At 36.1% G+C, this 22237-nt stretch overlaps 1 protein-coding gene across 13 annotated transcripts in view; it reads left to right on the top strand.

Annotated features, from left to right (window-relative positions):
• The window catches only part of EMSY (EMSY transcriptional repressor, BRCA2 interacting), a 91572-nt gene that overhangs the window by 9992 nt on the left and 59343 nt on the right, over window positions 1-22237 (top strand). For 6 of the 13 annotated variants that reach the window (XM_060605565.3, XM_060605578.3, XM_060605569.3 and 3 more), the window contains exons 5-9: window positions 1014-1055; window positions 4864-5039; window positions 6636-6788; window positions 9416-9675; window positions 18628-18904. In XM_060605565.3, coding sequence (XP_060461548.1) covers window positions 1014-1055; window positions 4864-5039; window positions 6636-6788; window positions 9416-9675; window positions 18628-18904 — 908 coding nt within the window. The remainder of the gene's footprint in view (window positions 1-1013; window positions 1056-4863; window positions 5040-6635; window positions 6789-9415; window positions 9676-18627; window positions 18905-22237) is intronic. The other 7 variants (XM_060605567.3, XM_060605570.3, XM_060605576.3 and 4 more) reach the window with 4 other exon arrangements.

A 22237-nucleotide genomic window follows, 5' to 3' on the forward strand; every position in this document is an offset into this window, starting at 1 on the left:
GGTATTTGGTATGTATATTGCTTTGTAAATAGGCATTATAAATTTTTTTATAACTGACTAATATTTCATGTATTTTGAGATTCAGAAAAAAGATTGTAAAAATTTATGTTCTGCATTTTTTAAGAATTATGAATGTATCTTACTTAGTTTACGTTAAAAAGCCAACAAAATAAAGTTATAAACAATTCTTATCAAAATTGTTTTCAGATCATTATAACGATTTGATAGATGGGGTGGAGGGTGGTAGAGGACGAAGGGCAGGGATCAAACATTAGGAGAGTGCCTATGGAGACAGTGCCTCCTACAGAATAGAGAGGAGCAGAAATTATCCTTTAAATGTTTATGCAGGATGACAGGAACATTTCAAAAAATAAGATACATTAGAGTATAACTCATTTGTTTTTTATTTTTATGTCTTAATGTGAAATAAAACTAAAGGAAAAAATTCAGTGCATTTCCATAATGTGATAAATGGTATGTTTAAACCAATTGGCAGTATTTGAATTGGCCCTATAGATCCATTAGCTTCATGTTGTGCTTTACCGTTCCTCATTTTATTTAACTTATAAAATGGGGTGCTACCTTTTTAACTGTGTAGTTTGAAGGATTAGGTATTTGAATTTAGAGATTTTTCAGTGGTAGGTATGTATGCACTGTAGAAGTTTGGAATTTTTCCACTATAGACGTTAAGTATTTAGTTGTCAGGCCAACATGGTTGAAACATTCAAATATTAATGTGTTCCTTCTTTAATTTGCTCTAAGCTTTTGAATTGGGATGCTCTCAAAATAATAACTGAGCCTAGATTCTAGTTTGAGAAGGTAATAGGATGCTTATGTGCTAGATAATAAAGTAGTAAACAATCGCTTACATTCAGAGGCACTTAGAGGCAAAGCTAGTACTTTAAAAGCATTGGAACAGTATTGTGGGACAATTAGTTGTAAGTTGATGCATCAGTTTCATACTTAAAGGATAACATTTATTTAGTCTCCTTTTCCTTTTTTCCCCTTTAAAGAATGAATTTATCCTTATATTTGGGTGAAAGACCAAGTTACAGGTATGCAAATAGGTTATTATTATTTCAGGCTTTTTCTTGTATTTATTTCAAAATTGAAGCTCTCAATTATTCACGGGCACATGTTCCCATTTACGAATTAACCGTGCCCTCTGCTTTCCCTTCTCTTCCCTTCCTCCCCCTCCTAATACTGCCCACCTTTTAGCCATTTTGCTGCTTGGGAGTACCTCTAGCCAGAGGGTGGGAAGGGAGAGGAGGTGAAAATTGTAATTAGTCATTTTACTACTTGTTAGTTATCCTGAAAATGGTTTGGTGGAGGAATTTACAAATATGCCAAAGTATTTTTGGATAATATGTGGATTTCTTTAATCTGTTTGACCTCTCCCTTTCCCTCCTCTCTCTATTAGCATGGATAATTGAGAGTTGGCTTTTATCTGCCTGTTTCCTTTTTTTCTCTCCTTTCTGATTTCTTTAATACATGAATTTAATTTTCTGAAGAGTTTCCTTCAGCGTATAATTTTAAGCTTCTTAGGTCTTTCCATACTCCTGTTTTAATATTTTATGCCATGGTTTTAGTTTGACTAGGTGTCGTATTTTACTTGTTGAGCCCAAGGGTCGGGGAGTGTGGATTGGTGAGGAAGGCATAGATTCCTTATTCTCGACATCTCCTCTGCCCTCTTTCCCTCAGAAGTAGCACCAGAACCTAGATCCAAAGATTATTTATAGGAAGTCTTCATACCCTGAGCCTGAAAAAAGCAACTGGAGCCCAAGAGGGATGCATCTGAACTGACTGCATTCCCTTTCTCCTCTCCCGTCCCTCCCCCACTCCAAACAGCAGCTTAGGCCAGAAGGAATGTGGTTGAAAGGTGAAGAGAAAGCCGAGAAGACTGAGCACAAAGGAAGTGGAAACAAAAGGAGCAGGGTGTCTGGGATCAAAGAAAAGCCTTGCTTATGGCTCCAAGTATAACACGCGTTTATTATTTGGCACCATATCATTTATTAAGTTTGGTACTCTAATCCAGTTTTGAAACATGTCAGAATGTTATAATAGCAAAGCCTGGAGTGTCAAGGGGCTCCAAAATTTTTAATTGCGCCATTCTTGCCAGCATTGTCTCTAGTGTTGGAAAAAAGTGGCTGTCTGGAATTACTGTTCTCTTAAACTCCTTCCCCATAAGCCAAAAACATTCATAGGATACTTTGTGAATTTCTGTATGAGAGTAAGGAGTTTTTGTTGGTGCCCTACACACCACAGGATGTGAGGGCCAAGGTAGTTTCATTAGTATCATGTTAGATTTCTCAGGAAAGGAGCTAGAGCAAGGTTTCTACCCTCCCTTGCCATACTTAATATAGAGAAGTGATCCTTACGTTGAAACTTAGGAATTCCAGGGAAATCCTGGAGTGAGAGTTTTACAAAAATCTGTAAAATTCAGTTTAAATGATTTGTGCAACTAATGCATATTCACACCCTCATTACTAAGCAAATAGGAATTTTTAATCTAATTCTAACATAATTTTCCACTCAAAAAAAAGTTTGAGCATGTTGGCATGAGTAGAAATTTGGAAGATTTCTAGATTTTTAAAAAAATTGCAGTTGTATCTTTTGCACTGCAAATTCTGTCTTTTCAATAGCAAATATTCATGTGTTTCAAATTACTAATCTTCCAAATTTCTGCCACCATTTAAACAATGCACCAGGTAAGTGTAGACATTATTTGTGTGTAAACTCACCAAGCAAATTTACTGGTGATATTCTAATAAAATGATACCAAAAGAGGAGTAAGCCAAGAAAATGCTAAATAGTTCTTAGAATTTTTCCTTTGACAGTCAGTGTCGCCCATTTCGGTTTCTCTTGTTTATACCATTCTCTGTTTCAGAACTACTGTCAAATTGGAGATTATGCAAACAATAAGTTGCATTATATAACAAATTTGTGGAGTTAATTGGGATCTTAGGAATTCCTCTTTCCCTTGTTTTATTAGGTAGGATTATGTTAAACAACTTGCAGATTTCTTGTAGTAGTAACCCAACTAGATTCATCAACTACTAGAGATTCCTTTCTGAACTGAATGTAAATCTTTCTCAAGTTGTAATTTATTTGTTCCATTTGGTGAAGGTTGGTAGTAATTAGACAACAGTGCTCAATTAGTATAAGTCAAAGCAAATGTTAGGCATAAAACCCTTTTGAAAAATTGTGTACCTTCTACTTGTTGTATGGCAAGTAATGTCAGTAGTGTGATGTATGCTTGTTGAAGGAAACGTTTAGTGGCTCTGTGACCTTAGGGAAGTTATTTAACCTCTCAGTGACTCAATTTCCCCATCCACAAAATGGAGATAATAATTGCCAATTTATTGAGAGAATTATATGAGTTAATGCATAGAAAATGTTTAAAACAATGCCTGACATAGAGTAAGTGCTTAGTTGATGTTAACTACCACCACTACCACCACCACCATCATCATCATCATCATCATCATCATCATCATCATCATCCCATTATGGGCTTTTGTGTATGCTGTCTAAACATGAAGAATCAGTGGACATTCAGACTCTTTTTTTTTTTTATTTTTTTTATTTTTAAAAAAATTTTTTTTTTTAACGTTTATTTATTTTTGAGACAGAGAGAGACAGAGCATGAACGGGGGAGGGTCAGAGAGAGGGAGACACAGAATCTGAAACAGGCTCCAGGCTCTGAGCTGTCAGCACAGAGCCCGATGCGGGGCTCGAACTCACAGACCGCGAGATCATGACCTGAGCCGAAGTCGGCCGCTTAACCGACTGAGCCACCCAGGCGCCCCTAGACTCTTAAGCCCTAGATTGGGTTATAGAATCTTTGGTTTGGAAAAGGTGCAGAAATATTTCTGACTTAGTAAAGAGATTGATTAATTGATTCTGGGTGAATTTTAAACCTTGACACTAATCACTAGGAGAAGTGACACGACTACTTTTTGTGGAGTCAAATCAAGAGAAGTGACACAACTGTCCTTTCGTATTTCAACCATATTTAAATTGGATTCCTGGGATAAAATTTGCTCAAGAAGTTTAGAGTGGAGAAACAGAATAGTGTCTGCTTAGGGGTATAGTTCAATGGCCTCAAATACTTCTTAGAGTGAAGAGTTGTATAAGTAAAATTAAAATAGTGACAGGTTTCTTCCAGTAACCTCAGATCTAGTCTGTTTTTTAACAGGAAGCATACTAATATAACACATTGTCAGTGATACATGCAGTGATATATATATAGATATATAGATATATATCTATATATCTATATATCTATATATCTATATATATATGTATATATGCACATAGTCCTTTTCTATCCCTCCATACTTGGTCTCCCTCGTTTACTGCCTCAGTTTCCCTTGTTTGAAAGCCTTAGAACCTCTGGCCATGCAGGCAGTTAGATAATGTTGCAAAGGTTCAGTGAATTCTATCCTTAATTGTTAAGGAAAATCTGATTTTAAAAATAAATTAGTACGTTTTACCTTTTTAGTTGAATTACAAAATTAAGTTCTAAAAGTTAGATACACTAGTTTTCGTTAGCAATACCAGATTTAAACTAATGAAAATGATGTCAGTATTTAGAAGGCATAGGAAAATTTTTCATAGTTTCATTTGTGTTCATTCTAAGATTCAGATAATAGAATAAAATGTGTAAAAACTTAAATGTATGTGAAATCCCTTGAATTCTGATAATTATCCATAATTTTGATTTTGCTTGCTTAAAGTTAAGCCTCTCCTATTCACTCAGGATACTTTTGATAATTTCAAAACTTATATTTGCTTGAGAAAATAGTTGATTCATTTTTAGTGATTGAGAACCCTTGTAGCAGCGTTTTCTTTTTTGTTTAGTATGTCTGGACCTAATAGCTCTTCAGAATGGTCCATTGAAGGTCGTCGATTGGTCCCACTGATGCCCCGGTTGGTTCCCCAAACCGCCTTCACTGTAACAGCTAATGCTGTTGCCAATGCAGCTATCCAGCACAATGCATCTCTTCCAGTGCCTGCAGAAACAGGAAGCAAGGAAGGTGAGTAGAAAACTATTTCTGTGTGTAGAGAAGACTTTTCTCAGATTCTTCAAGAACAATTGTCTTGATTTTCATCTGTTTTTAATCCCACTGTGTGAAGCTTGAAAAACATAGCGAGCAACTCTTATTCTGAAACTAGAAACTGCCAAGTTTTTAGTCTCAGCCAAAAAAAAATCTCTTGTTTGTTCAAAATGTGAATTATATTAATAACAAAATTGCAAAAAGCCTTCTTGGAATGAATTCTTGATATCCGTGTGTCTTGTTAGAAGTGGATAAAAGAGCTTGATGGGTGACATGGAAAATAAATGATAGAAGTCGTTTACCTGCTGGAGAAAGATGCCTAACTGATTACTTCGAAAATAAAACGCTGTTTTTTATCTTCGGGAATCAATGCTGTATGGTGCTTCTCAGTTCTAGTCAAGGGTTCTAAATCCTTTAGGGATTGCCTGGCAGATGGAGAAGAATTTCTCATTGTTACTTAATCTAGTAATTGGCACATGCTGTAAAAATTCTTGAATTCTCTTGAAGTCACCAAGAGTAATATTAAATTCAAGAGTGCATATTGATTCTAGTAGCTTAGTTGTGTGTTGCTTGAAAATAACCCTGAATATGCAGTTGTCAGATTACTTTGGGGAATTGTCTTTTCTTGACTGGCAGTGGGTTTTGGAGTGGATAAGACACTCTTCATGCATGCCAGGCTCTGTTTTAGGCTGAAGGAAGCTATATTTAGAGAGAGACAGGTATTAATATGCAACCTGGGTCTGTGTTGAGTTTGTTTCCTTTGTTGTAGGAGGGGTATCTTTCTTTTCTTCCCACTTTTACTTTTTCTATCCACCTACTTTGTGGTAGAGTGAAAAGAATATAGGATTTCCAGTAGTCAAATCTGTGTTGGAGTCCTAGTTAGCCATTTCCTAGTTGTGTGATGTCCAGCAACTCTGTGAACCTTAAGGTCGCTCCTCTTTAAAATGAGCATGTGTTGTGAGAATTAGTGATAATATATGGAAAGGATTTAGCATAGTGCATGGAACTCAGTAAATGGTGCCTATGAACTATTCTTGCTTGTTGTTGTTATTCAAGAAATTGGCATATGATGTCATTATTGAGTTAGTGTTGCACTGCTTCAATGGCAAGGGTCTAGTAAGTTGTTTTACAATAAAGTAATCTTGCCGTGGTTCCCCCCAGTAGCCAAGTTGGAAATTGCTATGGTTAGGGAAAAATTATCCATCACTCCATCATTGGTGCTGCTATCACTATTAAAAGGGAATACAAGTATTTGCCTTTTGTCTAACTCCTTCCATGAATAAAAAATTATTTTTATTTTTCTCAGTATAGTTTTAAACTTGATTTCTTTGTAACTGTGCTCTTCTCCATTGGCAATGTCACCTGTAGACAGCTATTAAATACTTGAGGAAAACCCAGTGAAATGATGATTTTCAGGAAAGGTTATTATACCTTTTAATTTAATGGACCTAATGGCCTCTAACTTCTGATCACATGAAAATGTTAAAATTGGCCTGCAGTAAAAAAATAATTTTTCTGTATATGCGTGGACAGTTTTGGTGAAAGTTAACAGCAAACTTTTTTATCGTTCTTCAGTAGTGGTTTGCTATTCCTACACAAGTACCACGTCAACCCCAACCTCTACCCCTGTTCCAAGTGGCAGCATAGCAACGGTTAAGTCTCCAAGACCTGCCAGTCCTGCCTCCAATGTAGTTGTCTTGCCAAGTGGAAGTACTGTTTATGTCAAAAGTAAGTGATATTCTCAGTGTTATCAGGGCCATCTTGGCTAAATGCTGCAACATAGGCTCTGATTAGATCTTCCTTCCTGGATTAAATCATCGGTCCACTGGCTATTAGCAGTGGTTAGTTTTTGAAGGTTCTAAAGAATTCCTTTCTTTACACGTGACTAGTATTTATTGCTTTTTAATCAGTTCTGGGGGTTGAGAAATTACTTCTTTTTTGTTCTCTGTGGGAAATCTGCCTTGAACTGTCTTTCAAGAATTCACTTGTTTTTGATTGTCATGGAATAGAAATGGGAATGGAAACTGACAAAATGTACTTAGGTGATTTATTCAGTGTTTACTCCTATAATTGTAATCTTTGTAATGTTGTTTTAAAAATTGTTTATATAACATATCATCCAACTGTTAGATTCAGTGATACATTCTAGAGAGCCCATCTTTTATATTTCTAGTTAACTATAAGTTTTTGAAGTTTATTTGCAGTTTTTAACCTTGCGGTTCTATTCTGTGGAGCAGTTTAATGACCAGGTCATTTTTTGGTTTTAATGCCTGTTATTCCAATATTATTTTTGTTTTTGTTTTATCAACTGGAGATTAATATTTGATTTTCATTTTTCTCAATATAGTTATAAACTTGATTTCTTTGTAACTTTTAGATGTAGAGTTTGCTGTTTTAGGAATGGTTTTAGGTCATTGTCAACCTTGTTTAAATTAAAGTCTAAAAATTGAAGGTGTGAGTTCTATTTTATTACCAATTCCATGAGTCATGCTGTACACTTTTTTTTTTTTATGTCTGCTCTCTAGAGATTTCCTATGTATGTTGCAAGGTTTTACATTTCTCACTTAATTTTTTTTTAAAAGTCTACAAAAACAGTTGAGGCTTTAGTTCATTAAAGAAAAAGCCAAAATCTGAAACTATTAAGGTTATCTCACTTAATTTTTTTAAAAAGTCTACAAAAACAGTTGAGACTTTAGTTCATAAAGAAAAAGCTAAAAATCTGAAGCTATTAAGGTTATATCTGATTTCTGCAGATTTAGCCAAGGTGACTGTAAGAGATCTATTTTTTTTAATTATTCTTTTTTTTAAGTTTATTTATTTATTTTTGATAATCTCTACACCCAATGTGGGGCTCGAACTCATGACCCTGAGATCAAGAGTCACATGCTCTTCTGACTGAGCCAGCCAGGTGACCCAAGAGCTGTTTTTTGATCATTTTTTAAAACATGGAAAGTGGGGGCTCCTGGCTGGCTCAGTTGGGTAAGCCTCCGACTTCAGCTCAGGTCATGATCTTATAGATCTCTGCCCCTCTGCCCGTCCACCACTCATGTGTTCACGTGCTCTCTCTCTCTCTTAAAAATAAATAATTAAACATTGAAAAAAAAAAAAAGTGAATCTCAAACACGAAGAAACCTTTTCACATAATATACAGTTTCAAATAATAGGAAGTTTATTGCTTTATTTTGAGAAGTCACACAAACAACATTAGTTTGAGATAGAATTATTCATTAATCTATTTTCATATGTGCAAGGCAGTGTACTAGGGAAACAAACCAATAAGTCTTAGTCATTGCCCTCTGGAAGCACCTTAATTAAGGGGAGATGTGCAGGCTGATTGGCCACATTGCCATGGGGTAAGTGAAACAGAAGGATGTGGATTAGCTTTACTTAGAGGAGTAAGGGAAAGAAAGCTTCACTGAGGAGATGGTTTGCAGGATGATAATTGTAGGATGATGAAGAGGTCATTGATGGTAGGTGGTATAATAGTAGACCAATAATGTATAGAGACTCTAAATGGATAGAACGTGGTAAGGTGGCTTTGGGGAATGATGAGCAGTTTGGTGTATGAGGATTATAGGAGGGCACAGGGTTGGGTGGAACAGGGTGTAGTTGACCCTTAGACAGTGTGGGGCTTAGGGGCACTGACTCCCTATGCAGTTGAAAGTCTGCATGTAACTTGACTTCCCAAAAACTTAACTACTAATAGTTTATTGTGGGCCAGAAGTCTTACTGACAACATAAACAGTCAACTAACATGTATTTTTTATATGTATTATAGTTTTCTTACAATATAGTAAGTTGGACAAAGAAAATGTTACTGAGAAAATGTTATGGAGGAAAAGAGAAAAATTTACACTACTGTTATTGTATTTATTGAAAAAAATTCCACATATTAGTGGACCTGCACAGTTCAAACCTGTGTTTGAAGGTCAACTGTATTGTGTTCTTAGAAAGATACAGAACCTTGAATGATGTAGTGATGATTTAAGTGCCTCATCTTGTAGGGAGATAAAAACTACTTAAGGAGTTAAGGTAAGGCATTGGCACAATTAGATGTGAGATTCTATAACTGGCAGTAGGATGGAGGGTAGAAGTGGAGTGATTGGAAGCAAGGACACTATTTAGGAGCTTGCTAAAATATAGGCAGGAGATAAGAAGGCCTGATAGAGCCACAGGGTTAAAGAAAGGAGGAAAGGCATTCAGAGAAAACTTCTGAGGGAAGATTGATAGGACTTAATGTTTGGGCATGAGACAGAGGGAGAAGTCAAGGATGACTGATGACACAGATTTAAAATGAAGTATAAAATGCGAGGTTAGACTGTGATCTAAAAATAAAAATTTTCATTGCCTTTCAGGTGTTAGCTGTTCAGATGAAGATGAAAAACCCAGAAAACGAAGGCGAACAAATTCTTCTAGCTCGTCCCCCGTTGTCCTAAAGGAAGTTCCAAAGGCTGTTGTTCCTGTCTCAAAGACGATCACTGTGCCTGTGAGTGGCAGTCCCAAGATGAGCAACATCATGCAGAGCATTGCCAACTCCTTACCGCCCCACATGTCTCCTGTGAAAATAACCTTCACCAAACCATCAACACAGACGACAAACACAACAACACAGAAGGTATGTGGGGAAGGGAGTGTCTGTCTGCCAATTGCTGTTTCCATCTCTTTCAGGCAGTATGATTCAGATTTAACAAACATGTTCTGAGTGCTTACTATGTGCTTGGCATTATGCTGGGAATGTTCAGGTCTCTTACTTTAATTCTGCACAGAAAACTTTGGGATAGGCATTATTATTTCACTTTTTGTAGATGAGGCTCAGCGATGTCAAATGACTTGTCTAATATGACACAGCAGCTCTCATACTTCTAAGTCTTTTGTTTTATTTTATTATTATAATGCCATATGGAGAAAATTAAAATATAAGATTTTTTAACCTGTGTTTGGATAATTTTACCGTTAGGAACTCAGTTTTTTCTTTGCCAGAGTAACAAAGTTGTCAGAATTGGGCGTTTCATAGAAGAAGGGAAGGATATGATTACGTGATTATTGTTGCTTTCTTTTTTTATTCTTTGTATGCTAAGATTAGTTCTTTCCTAAACTCTTCTCAGTATGTTCAGATCATCAGAATTCTCAGTTTTATGTTACTAGAACCCTCTCACTTTCCACACTGACCTGGATGCTGACGGCACTTTAGGCTTGTTGCACACCTGGGATTCCCCTTCACCATCATTCTGATCTTCCTCCTTCGTTTATTTATGCATTTGCTGGAACATCCTCTGGTAGCTTCTTGGTATATGGGTGGATGGAAGGTAAATTTTTTGAGACCTTGCATTGGTGGACTGAAAAGTTCTTTATTTTACTCTCCCACTTTCTTGATCACTTAAAGCATTTTTTAGGCTGGAGGTAATTTTTCCTGAGAATTTTGAAGATACTGCTCCATTGGCTGTTGGCTTCAGTACTGTTTTTGAGAAGCCCCAATGCCATTCTAATATCCTCTTTTTTCTCTTTGAAAACTCTTGGTAACTTTCAGGGTTCTGAAATTTCAAGGTAATTTTCCTCAGTGTGAGTCTTTATTTTATCCATTGGGTTGCACATTCAGTGGTCGCTTTCACTCTAGATACTCATGTCCTTCAGTTCTGGGAAATTTCTTGAATTATTTCCTAGGTTTTTCTATGTTCTCTCTTTGTGGATCAACTATTCAGGATGTTGAAACTGCCTGGATTGATCCTTTAGCTTTCCTATCTTTTCTCATTCCCATTTTTCATTTTTTTTTTCCTGCTGTAATATACTATTTAAAAAGTCCTGGATTTGGGGGCACTTGGGTGGTTCAGTTGGTTGAGCGTCCAACTTCAGCTTAGGTCATGATCTCACAGTTCATGAGTTCAAGCCCTGTGTTGGGCTCACTGCTGTCAATGCAGAGCCTGCTTCGGATCCTCTGTCCCCCTCTGTCTCTGCCCCTTCCCCACTTGTGCTCTCTCTCAAAAATGAATAAACATTTTTAAAAAAATAAATAAAAGCCTGGATTTTGGAACTAGACTTTCTGAGTTTGAATCCCAGTTTTTGCCACTTACTAGTTTTGTGACTGTGGAAAACTAAATTCTGGAATTAAGTTTTCTCATTTGAAAAATAGGGAAAACAATATAGGGTTTTGGGGTGTAAATAAGATAATAAATGTAAAACTGTTAGAATAGAGCCTAGCACATAGTAAATGCTCTGTAAGTATTATTTTCTTTATCCTTAATGTTATCCTTCACTACTTCTCTGGATTTGTCAATTTTGTGGTCATACTTTAAATTTCTAGTAGCTCTTATTCTCTGGAAGTTCCTTTTTTTTTTTTTTTTTTTTTTTTTTTTTTTTTTAAATAGCATCCTATTCTTTCATAAAATCACTATATTCTGATGATATTCATGACTTTTTTCTTGATGTTTTATTCTTTCATGTTTTCTCTCTTACCTGTAAGTTTATTTATTTGTTTTGATCTCTGTTTCATTTCAGAAATAAATGCTGGCTGTCTTCTTGTATATGATCGTGGGCGCTAAAAATTGACAGAAAGCTGTATGTGTAGGGTGGGGCATGTTGGCTGGTGATTTTCATTGTAGGTTGAGCTAGCTCGGCTGTTGTGTTGAGAAAAACCCACTACCCTTTTACTTCTATCAGTTATCACTCTCAGTAGGGCATTTTCATGGACTAGTCAGATTTCCTCAGAGAAGAATTTTCCAGTCTCCTTTCTGGAGTAGTAGTAAGCCAGTCTGCCAGGATTTGGGGAGTAAATGGAGGGACTGGGCTGGATAGTCTCACCATTCAGTATATAGACTTTACGAACCCCTCTGTTTGTAGCACAGCACTCACCCCCCACCCTCTACCCCCCAGCCCAGTATTCTAAGATCCCCTTGGATTGAATCTCTCCCTCAAGAGAGTAAATTCCTAGTCTTCCTTTAGGATGGGGGAGGATAGCTGTGGATCTAAATGCTGCCTAAATAGATTTTCAACTAATTTTCCTCTCTCTAGTGCCACTTTTATTCCCACGTAAAACGTATCTTGTGCTCTGGGGCGCTTGGGTGGCTCAATCAGTTAAGTCTCCAACTCTTGATCTCAGCTAGGGCATTGATCATCTCAGGGTCATGAGTTCAAGCCCCGCGTTGGGTTGGGCTCCACAGTGGGCGTGAAGTCTACTTTAAAAAAAAAAAAAAAGACTTACCTGCTCTCTATTCCTTAATCTTTCTGGGATTCTCTAGTTTCCACCTTTGAGAGTTTATTTGATTGATTACTCCTTGTCTGTTTTCTAGTTTACAAAACTTCACAGCTGTTATTTTCTTTCTATTTTGACCTTATAGGTTTATGTGCCTCTTCCCCTTTTAAAAAATCTCTCCATAATGCCTTAGAGGCATTTTGGGGAAGGAATGGAAGTACATTCTTGTCTTCAGCAGGTGATCTTTACCACTTTTGAATCTTTAGATTCATGGTAACTTCCATTTAAAGAACCTCCTTGAATTTTCCTGGAAAGATATCATTACATAATATATGAAAAATTATTTTTTTAGTGAACTAGAAGTGATAGTGAGCTGATCTGTGGAATATAATTCTATTTTCAGTTTTAGGATGAAGCATTATGGTATAGTGTTAAAATCAAGCAAGGATTTTTGTAGTCAAAGAGGCCTGGATTGGAACCCCGGCTCTTCCAGTATGACCTGAGATAAATTAGTCTTTCTAAATCTGTTTTCCCATCTGTAAGATGAGAATAATGCCAATCTTAAAAAGTTATTGTAAGGATTAAATGAGACTGGGTATTTTATTTTATTTTATTTTTTAAAGTTTATTTATTTATTTCGAGAGAGCATGAGTCAGGGAGGGCGGAGAGAGAGAGGAAAAGAGAGAAAATCCCAAGCAGGCTCTGTACTGCCAGTGCAGAACCTGATGCAGAGCTTGAATCTACAAACCGTGAAATCATAACCTGAGTTGAAACCAAGAATCGGATGCTTAACTGACTGAGCCACCCAGGTGCCCTGAGACTGTATACTTTAAAGTGCAGTAATAGGTATATACTCAAAAAAATTAGGTTCCTTCCCTTGCCAGTATTTTATGTAAAGCAGTGTTTTATTTATTTGCACTGTTGAGAATGAGCTCTTCCAAAAAGTGAATTCATCAGTTAACTGAAGCTTATTCCTTAATATATAGAAATTGACTATTTTTGATAACTTTGTGAATGTTAACACTGAACATACTTTTTGCATTTGTATATGAGGACTCCAAGGTAATCCTTCTGAGTATCACTTTTCATACAATATTATAATATAGTTATTGCTTTCTGGGTTAGCCCTGTATTAAGTGTTACCAGCCTGCTATACTCTATGAGATTATAAGTCTACTTATTATAATTTTTTACTGCCTTTTTTTTCTGGGACTTATTTTATCAGTAATTCTTCTTTTTTTTTTTTTTTTTTTTTTATATTTTTTTTTCAACGTTTTTTATTTATTTTTGGGACAGAGAGAGACATAGCATGAACGGGGAAGGGGCAGAGAGAGAGGGAGACACAGAATCGGAAACAGGCTCCAGGCTCTGAGCCATCAGCCCAGAGCCTGACGCGGGGCTCGAACTCACGGACCGCGAGATCGTGACCTGGCTGAAGTCGGACGCTTAACCGACTGCGCCACCCAGGCGCCCCTATCAGTAATTCTTCTATCTTCTCCCTTCTTATCTATTCTTTTGATTTGGTATTTGGGAAATAGTGTAGCAGAGTTATAGCTAAAATGGCACCCATTTCCCATCCATGTCTTTCTGTTCCCTTACTCTATTTTATTTTTGTTATACTTATAACTAGTTAATATCATATTACATATTTGTTCATTTTCTGTTTCTTCCATAGAGTAGATGTTGTTGAGGGTAGGGACTTTATCTTGTTCATCACTGTATTCCCTAGTATTTAGAATAGTTTATGAAATATAGAAGGTCTTAATTTATGTTTGTTGAATGAATGAATGAAAAAATGAATAAATAGATCTGGCTCTGCTACCTTTCTTGAGCCTCAGTTTCTTAAAAAACAAAGAATAGAACTTACTTCCTAGAGTTATCAGGATAATTACATGAGATGATTCATGGAAAGTACTTAACATAGTGTATATGATGAATGCTTAGTAAATGTCACCTAACATTACTAACTTTCCAATCTTCTTTGGTAGACATATATAAAAATACTTGTAAAAGATGGAAGGCTCACCAGTAAGTAAAGTTGGCAATTTTTTTTTTGTTTAATGACTTTCTCATTATTTTTGTTTTTGCTTCTGAATTGCCAAGTGAGAATGGATAGTTGAGGTCATCAGACATATGATGCTTGTTAGAGGGCATATTTATCTCCAAAGTCCTGTATAAACCATACCATGAGATTCCAAGCTCAGAACCTTAGATTTGTTCTACTGTACCTAAAAAATAAGCATTTAAAACAAATTAAATTAAAAATAAGACTCATTCATTCCACAAATGTTTACTGAGTATCTACTATGTTCTGGAGGCAAAACTCTACTCTTTTACTTCATGTATACTCAATGCTGTTTAGTTTTGTTGCTTTTTGGACAAGCTGCGTGTGGTAGCACTAAGAGATATTCTTTGTGATTTTGGGTTTTTTTTTTCCTTTTCCTTCTGCTGGGTAATTGGATTTCTTTGAAATCTCTGTAAGGCTGTTTTCATTATTGCATTCACCTTGGATTTCTCATAAATCCTGTGTAAGTCAACTTAGGAATTATTTTAGGTAAAGTGACTTTTATATTAAATATAATTACTTATGAATTTGTGGACTTGATTCAAATTCAAATAGGTCATATATTTTCAGGATAGACAAATTTCCACCTATGTTAATGTGGTGCCTTCATTTTAAGTATAACATTGGTACAGCACTTATATAAACAAAGCAACAGAATATAGCTTTATGCTTTCACGTGCTTGATTGATATTTTTCATTTTATCCTTAGGGTGCAAGTCCCAGCACTCTTAAGGAGTTTTTGTGAGTGCTAGAAGGTCAGTAATTTGAATTATGGCCTGAATAAACACTGTTTGGTTCACTTGGTTTCAAAATCCCTTTATTTCCCCTGTTGTAATAAGTAACTTTAAAAGTACAAGTAAATTTTCATTAAGGTGGATCTTTAATTTTGGATAACCCCTTTTCAGATCAGAAATTAACATTCAGACTGAAATCTCAAAATATGTTTTATCATTTGTATCTATAACCTAAAACATGCTCTTAAAGACTTCTAGATTTATTTTGCTGAAATTTTGTCTTAATGTTGGAAGCCTACATGCATACTCTAATTTTAAAATGGGAAATACTTGACACAAGGGTGAATACTTCCCCTTCCCTTATCCATGACAGACATTGCTAATTGACTGTGGCATACTTTCCTGCCAAGCCTTGGTGAATCCTTATCTGTGACACAGAGTCCTTATAAACGCTGTTCCAGAAAGCTACTACTATTAGTTCAGAACTGGCAAATGTGAATCCTGATTGCCATTACCACTACAATTGGTTTGACTGTGGTAGTAGCTGTGAGTTCTTTGGATTCTTCGGGGTATCAGAATTTGAGGAAAAGCTATGTAACATTTTTTTCATGAAACAAAAATAGAGTACATTACAATATACTTCCAGATTGAATTGATCTATAATACCTTTACTAATATCTTTTTAACATTTATTAAGTAGTAATAGTAAGCTAATAACTACTGCTTGCTGACCGCCAAATATTGACCACCTGCTATGTGCCTAGCACTATGTTAGATGCTTCACATCATTATCTCGTTCAATCCTTGTAATGATTTGCAAGGTAGGTATTATTATCCCTATTTTATAGATGAAAATTGGAGCCTAGAGATGTTAACATGTCCAGGGGCCTGCCATTTGTCAGTGGCCGCAGCAGGATTAAGCTCAGGCTCATCTGATTCTTAAACTTCTGGACTTTTTACCATATTGGTCTACTTCTTCTCAGTGTATGTGGTGGTTTATGATTGTTTTCATAATAATGCTATATAGGTATTTGCTGATCAAGTCTATGGAGAAGTATCCTAGTCAACTGTGTATAGGTGTTTGCTTGTCAAGACTTAGATATATCTCTCTTGACTTGTCAAATAATTAACAAACTGCTAATGTAGTTACATCTTATAATTCTCTGTGATACTACAAATACATAATGATGATATAGTCAAAGCTTCTTTGATATGTAGGTACTGAGTACGGACATACTCAGTAAATTTTGACTGATTTAACATTGGGCCTTCTTTAGGATTAATAGGAAAATAAAAGAGAATTTCTCCCTTAATTTCTTTAGATTTTTTAAAACAATTTTCTGCCCCAGGTAGGTAGAGGTAATTTTGGTGAAAGAAGAAAAAGACACTCTGCTCTGTTTTGGGTATCACCATACCACCATTATAGTCCCCCAGAATAAAACTGTGATACTATAGATTTGTAAATGATTTTTGTGTCCTCAACTGTAAAATGGGGATAATAATAGCATCCGTGTCATAGGATTTGGGGGAGATTTAAATTAGCTAGTGCACATTAGCTCTAGGAGTTCATCTTGATTTCGTTAGTTTCCTTAGGCCTACCATTTCCCTACGTCAACAAGTCCTGTTGACTACCTCTGAAAATAATCTGAATGCGATCACTTCTCTTTATTTTTGCTACTAACACCCCAGTCCAAGCAGCCTCTATTATTCCTAGTCTACCGCAGTAGTTTCTTTACTAGTCTCACTGCTTCCATTCTTGCTGGAATAGCATAGCAGCTAGAATGATCTTTTAAAATATAAATCAAATTTTGTTGTTTCCCCACTTAAAATTCTCCTATGGCTTCCTATTGTACTTAATATAATATTTAAATCCTTTACTATGGCTTATAAATTTGATCTGGCCCCTACTTCCTTTGCCAGCCCCTCCTTGCTCTATATGCTTTTTGTTACATTGGCTTTCTTTCTGTTTTTGAATACATCAAGCTGATTCTCCTTTGCTCCATCCTGTTCTTTCTCATCTGAAGTGCTTTGCCTCCCTATGTCTTAAACTTTTCCAGGCATACAGGCTAACCTTGAAGTCTCTTTCCTGCCTCTTTTTTCCCCTCCATTTCCTGTATCAAGCTATATGAGCAAATCCTGTTGGTTTTACCTTTAAATATATTTAGAATCTGTTTCCTTTTCACCACCTCTGCAGCCAGTGATCCTCTCTTCTTGGTTTAAACCAGGAATGTCCTTATTTGTCTTCCTGTTTCTACTCCCTCTTCCCTACTGTACTTTTCATCTAGCAGATAGAGTAATAATTCTTTTTGAAAAATATTTTTGAGAACTGTTTTAGATTTACAGAAAAATTGAGAGGATAGTACAGAGAGTTCTCATATACACTGCACTCAGTTTCTACTACTCTTAACATTTTATATTAGCATGGTACATTAGTTATCATTAATGAACTAGTATCGATGCATTAAGATTAAGTAAAGTCCATGGTTCACTCAGATTTCTTTACCTATTGTCTTTTTTTTCTTCCAGGATACCACGGTACATTTACTTGTCATGTCTTCTTAGGTTCCTCTTGGCTGTGAAAGTTTCTCAGACTTCTCTTGTTTGGCAGTCTTGAAGAATATTGGTCAAATATTTTGTAGGATGCCCCACGACTGGAATTTGTCTGATGTTTTTCTCATGATTAGACTAGGGTTTTGGGTTTTCGGAAGGGAGACTATAGAGATAAAGTGCCATTTTCATCATAATCTACCAAGGGTATATAGTATCAACAGGAGCTTACATCCTCTAGTCCCCCATGACTTCCTTGATTCTATCTCCTGCTACTTTCTCTGTCATAAATTCTAATCCTGTTCATGAGGTCCTTGGAGTTTATTGACTATACCAAGCTGGCTTATGCCTCAGGGCCATTTTATTTGCTGCTTTCTGTGCCATTGGATGCACTTCCTCAAGGGGGCAACATTGTTCACGCTCCTTCTAGTTTCTGCTCAAATATTACCTTATCAGAGAGATTTTATTGAACACTTTATAAAAAGTAACACAGTGCTCCCAATATTCTTTCTTTCCCACCCTGCTTTATTGTCTCTTCCATTTTCTACGTGACATATATTTACTTTTCTAATTTGTTTATTGTTTCCCTCCCTACTTGTTAGAATTTAGCTTCATGAAAGTATGAGCTTTGTCTGTTTTGTTCATTCCACTATCCCCAGCATCTAGAACCATGCCTGGCACATAGTAGATGCTCAACAAATATTTATAAAGGAATGATTATCCAAATTACTTTCTAGAAAGATTGTGCCCATTATACTCCCTAAGTAGTATATTGAAATGCTTATTTCACCATATCTTTACAGCATTGAACGTTGTTTTTAAAAATATTTCGTTGGTAAAATTGTTTTTTCTTTTAAATACATTTTGATGATTACTAGTAAAGAAAAGCTTTCATGTATTTTTAGTTGTAGATTTCTCTGTGATGAATTGTTTCTTCGTATTTCATAAGCTATTTTTGAATTATGTGTAACTATGGGCCTAGATACATTAGCAGTATAGTAGGTTCATGAAAATAACTTATTTTTCCTTCCTTAGGTTATCATAGTGACCACATCACCAAGTTCAACCTTCGTGCCCAACATTCTCTCCAAATCCCATAACTATGCAGCAGTCACTAAGCTTGTACCGACATCAGTCATTGCTTCCACAACCCAGAAGCCACCAGTGGTTATAACTGCTTCACAGTCCTCCCTGGTCAGTAGTAGCAGCAGTGGCAGCAGCAGTTCTACACCATCACCTATTCCTAGTACAGTTGCAGTAACAGCTGTGGTTTCTTCCACGCCATCAGTGGTCATGTCAACAGTAGCACAAGGTGAGTGGTGATCCACCATGTAATTCTGTCCCTGTGGTATATGGAATTTTGAAGAAAACCGTGTGAGTGTATTTTTCTGCTTTGGGTATGAAGGTCCCTGCTTTTATATCAGAAATTTACCACTCCTCTTCCCTTAGTTTGAGAATGTCAAGATAGTTGCTTACTATTTTCTTTTAGTAACATGCTTACTCCAAGATATTTTTATTCACATGCATAGTACCTAGTCACCTAGGCAATTAACATTCACAAAATGTAGGTTAACTCTGTCACAACAGATTTCAAAGGCATAATAAGCAAATATCTTGAATAGAATGAAGGTTTTATTTGTTATTTATTTTAAAAGAGTTTTGTTATTTTTTGAGTAAAGTCTACAACCAACGTGGGGCTTAGACTTAGAACCCTGAGATCAAGAGTCACATGCTGTACTGACTGAGACAGCCAGGTGCCTCTAATGAAATTTTTAAAAGAAGAACTTGAAATTGCAATATTGACCTTTGAGTACTGTAGGGGTTAGAGGCACAGTTATGTACTGTATTACAGCGGAGTAAGCTAGAGAACAGAAAATGTTACTCAGGAAATCATAAGGAAAAGAAAATACATTTATCATATTATATTGTATTTATCGAAAAAAATCTATGCGTATATGGACCCAATGCGGTTCAAACCTCTGTTGTTTAAGTCAACCATATTTTACTCAAGGTTTTTCAGAGGAACATTACGAGTAAGTTACCCAGTGATGATAAGCAGGAGGAAGAGGATGATTTCAGGGACATGGCATTCACCTTTTCTCCAGTCTCCTAAATTTTTCTCTATTGGTGGATGCTGGGAGATATTAAGGGGAACTAAGACTGAACTGAAGGACCATTGCTGCTTAATAATAGCAGAGGAAAGGAAATGTAGAAATCTCAATTCCATGTTAGCCTAAATAAGTTTGGCTCTCTTTCATATCCTTGTATTTCTCCCTATGAAAGGCAAATAGCACACTGTCAGAAATTTTCTTCTTAGTGTTAATGAATCTTAAAGTGGGGATGGGAGAGAAGCATGTACTGTACAGAATTCATACCCATCATCGTAATCTCTCAAAGGCAGCACAGAAGCAATACAGAATGGGACTTAGTATTCGTTTTCATTAAGTTTTACTTGAACATTACGTACCTAAGATAGAGTGGGACTTGGAAATATCCTAGTTTATGAACTAGTAGTGAATATAAGCACTAGAATAGGAAAAACACAAGTATTTTTCCTAATTGTTTTAGTAATGTTTAGTGTGTTCTGTATAACTGTGTAGGCAAGGAAGAGGCTATACTGTAGATGCGATGCAGTCAGTATTCTTTACAGCCCTAATGCTAGGATATGAAATTAACTGTCATTGTTTCCTGGCTCTAACACCTATTTAATGTCTCCATCAACAATAGGAAAATAGCAGGCTTGAAGTTTTCTTTTGTTACTTTACGTAATTAAAAAAATTCCAACCTCTCTATTTGCACAGCAGTAAACTATAATATAGCATTATTAAAAATAGAAAGAATTTTTACACAGAAAATTTATTGAAAATGTTGGTTGAACACATGATCCAAATTCATTATTTTAAAATTTGAAGATGAGAGAAGGAAAGGCCACCTGTCTCTGCACCTGGGTGACACCTGTGTCAAAACTGTCATCCAATGATAAACATTTTTCTCTTCCAGTACTCATCACACAGTTTGCTGAAGTTTTATTGTACTGTTAGAAATATTACTGTTCTTCAAAGGAGCATGTTATTTTTTTAAATAAAAGGGGTATTTCTCTTGGCTACTAATAAAATGTCTTTAGGCAAAATGAATATTCCATGCTTCTGTTTTTCACTCTGTTTTTTTCAGGTATCCTCTGAAATTGTTGGGAATTTTGGACTTCCCTGTTTTCTCTTTTGCTTCTTAGCATCCTATATCTTTTTGAGCTTCAAGTAGTCATAGGGGAGCTGGGCAAGGCTTCTCAGAGATTTCTTGGAAATTCACTGAAATTCAATAGATGATGAGAGCTATAAAAATAAACTATGTGAATGTAGATACTCAAGGATGTAGATAATCATATAGTTACATGATTCTTTTGAGCCTTTGAGATATTTAACTTACTTATTAGTGCTAAAAAGTTGTCGTTTTCTTTTAAAAAAGATAAATGTTAGTGGAAGTGGTAATATACAGACTGGAGTTGTCATTCAAACTATAGGGCTTCTGTAGGGCTTCTGTAGCAGCTTCTCTGTGTGTACCTGGGAAACAAGGGCATTCAGTGTCTGCTTCTGTTGGAGACTGGAGACAGGAGACAGGCTGTTTTAGAGTTGATGTATCTGTCTCTGGTTATTCTTGTAGAGGCAGCTGGTGGTGGAGTGGGTAAGAGTTTTAGTAGCAGTAACTTGGCGGGTGATTCCATGTTTATAAGTATAGAGGTGGTTCCAAAGGTAGGGAGTAGGGGGGTTGTGTATGATTGGCTTATGTTCTGGGAAGGAAAAGGAACTCCTTAATATTTATAATATGGGAATTCTGAAAATTCTTCTGATTAGAATGGTTATTTTGAGTTTGCTATCTGGAAGAAAGGAACATTTAAAACATTTTTTATTATGGAAAATTCCAATCACATTGAAGTAGAGAGACTAGTAAAATGAACCTGCATGTGCCCATTGCCCAGCTTCAGAGATGGGCAGAATATGGTCAGTCTTGTTTCACCTGAATCCACTGTTTTTCTTCATATACCCTTGACCTGGAATGTTTGGAAGCAGATCCCAGATATTACATAAATTCAGCTATAAATTCTACTGATGTATCCCTAAAAAAAGATCACAACTCACAGTGCTACTGTCACCTAGAATTTTTAACAGTTATTTCTTGATATAATAAAATATTCAATTCCTCTCCTAATTTCCTTATGTCATAAAAATTTTTTTTAAGTTCATTTATTCATTTTAAGAGAGACAGAGAAAGAAAGACAGAAGACAGACAGCATGAGCAGGGGAGGGGCAGAGAGAAAGGGAGACAGAGAATCCCAAGCAGGCTCTGTACTGTCAGTACAGAGCCCGATACAGGACTCGAACTCATGAACTGTGAGATCATGACCTCAGCTGAAATCAAGAGTTGGATGCTTAACCAACTGAGCCACCCAAGCGCTCCCCCCCCCCCCAAATTTTAATTGGGATCCAAACAGGGTCCACATATTGACTGATATGGTTATGTCTTCTTTAACTTAATAAGTCTCTCTTTTTTTTTTTTTCCTTTGCAATTCATTTGTTGAAGAAATCGGTCATTTTTCCTGAGAGTTTCCCATAGTCTGGATTTTGCTGATGTTTATTCCCATGATATGGTT

The sequence above is a fragment of the Panthera onca genome, chromosome D1 (assembly GCF_046562875.1).
Source record: "Panthera onca isolate mPanOnc1 chromosome D1, mPanOnc1 haplotype 2, whole genome shotgun sequence".
In the NCBI taxonomy this organism is placed as follows: Eukaryota; Metazoa; Chordata; class Mammalia; order Carnivora; family Felidae; genus Panthera; species Panthera onca.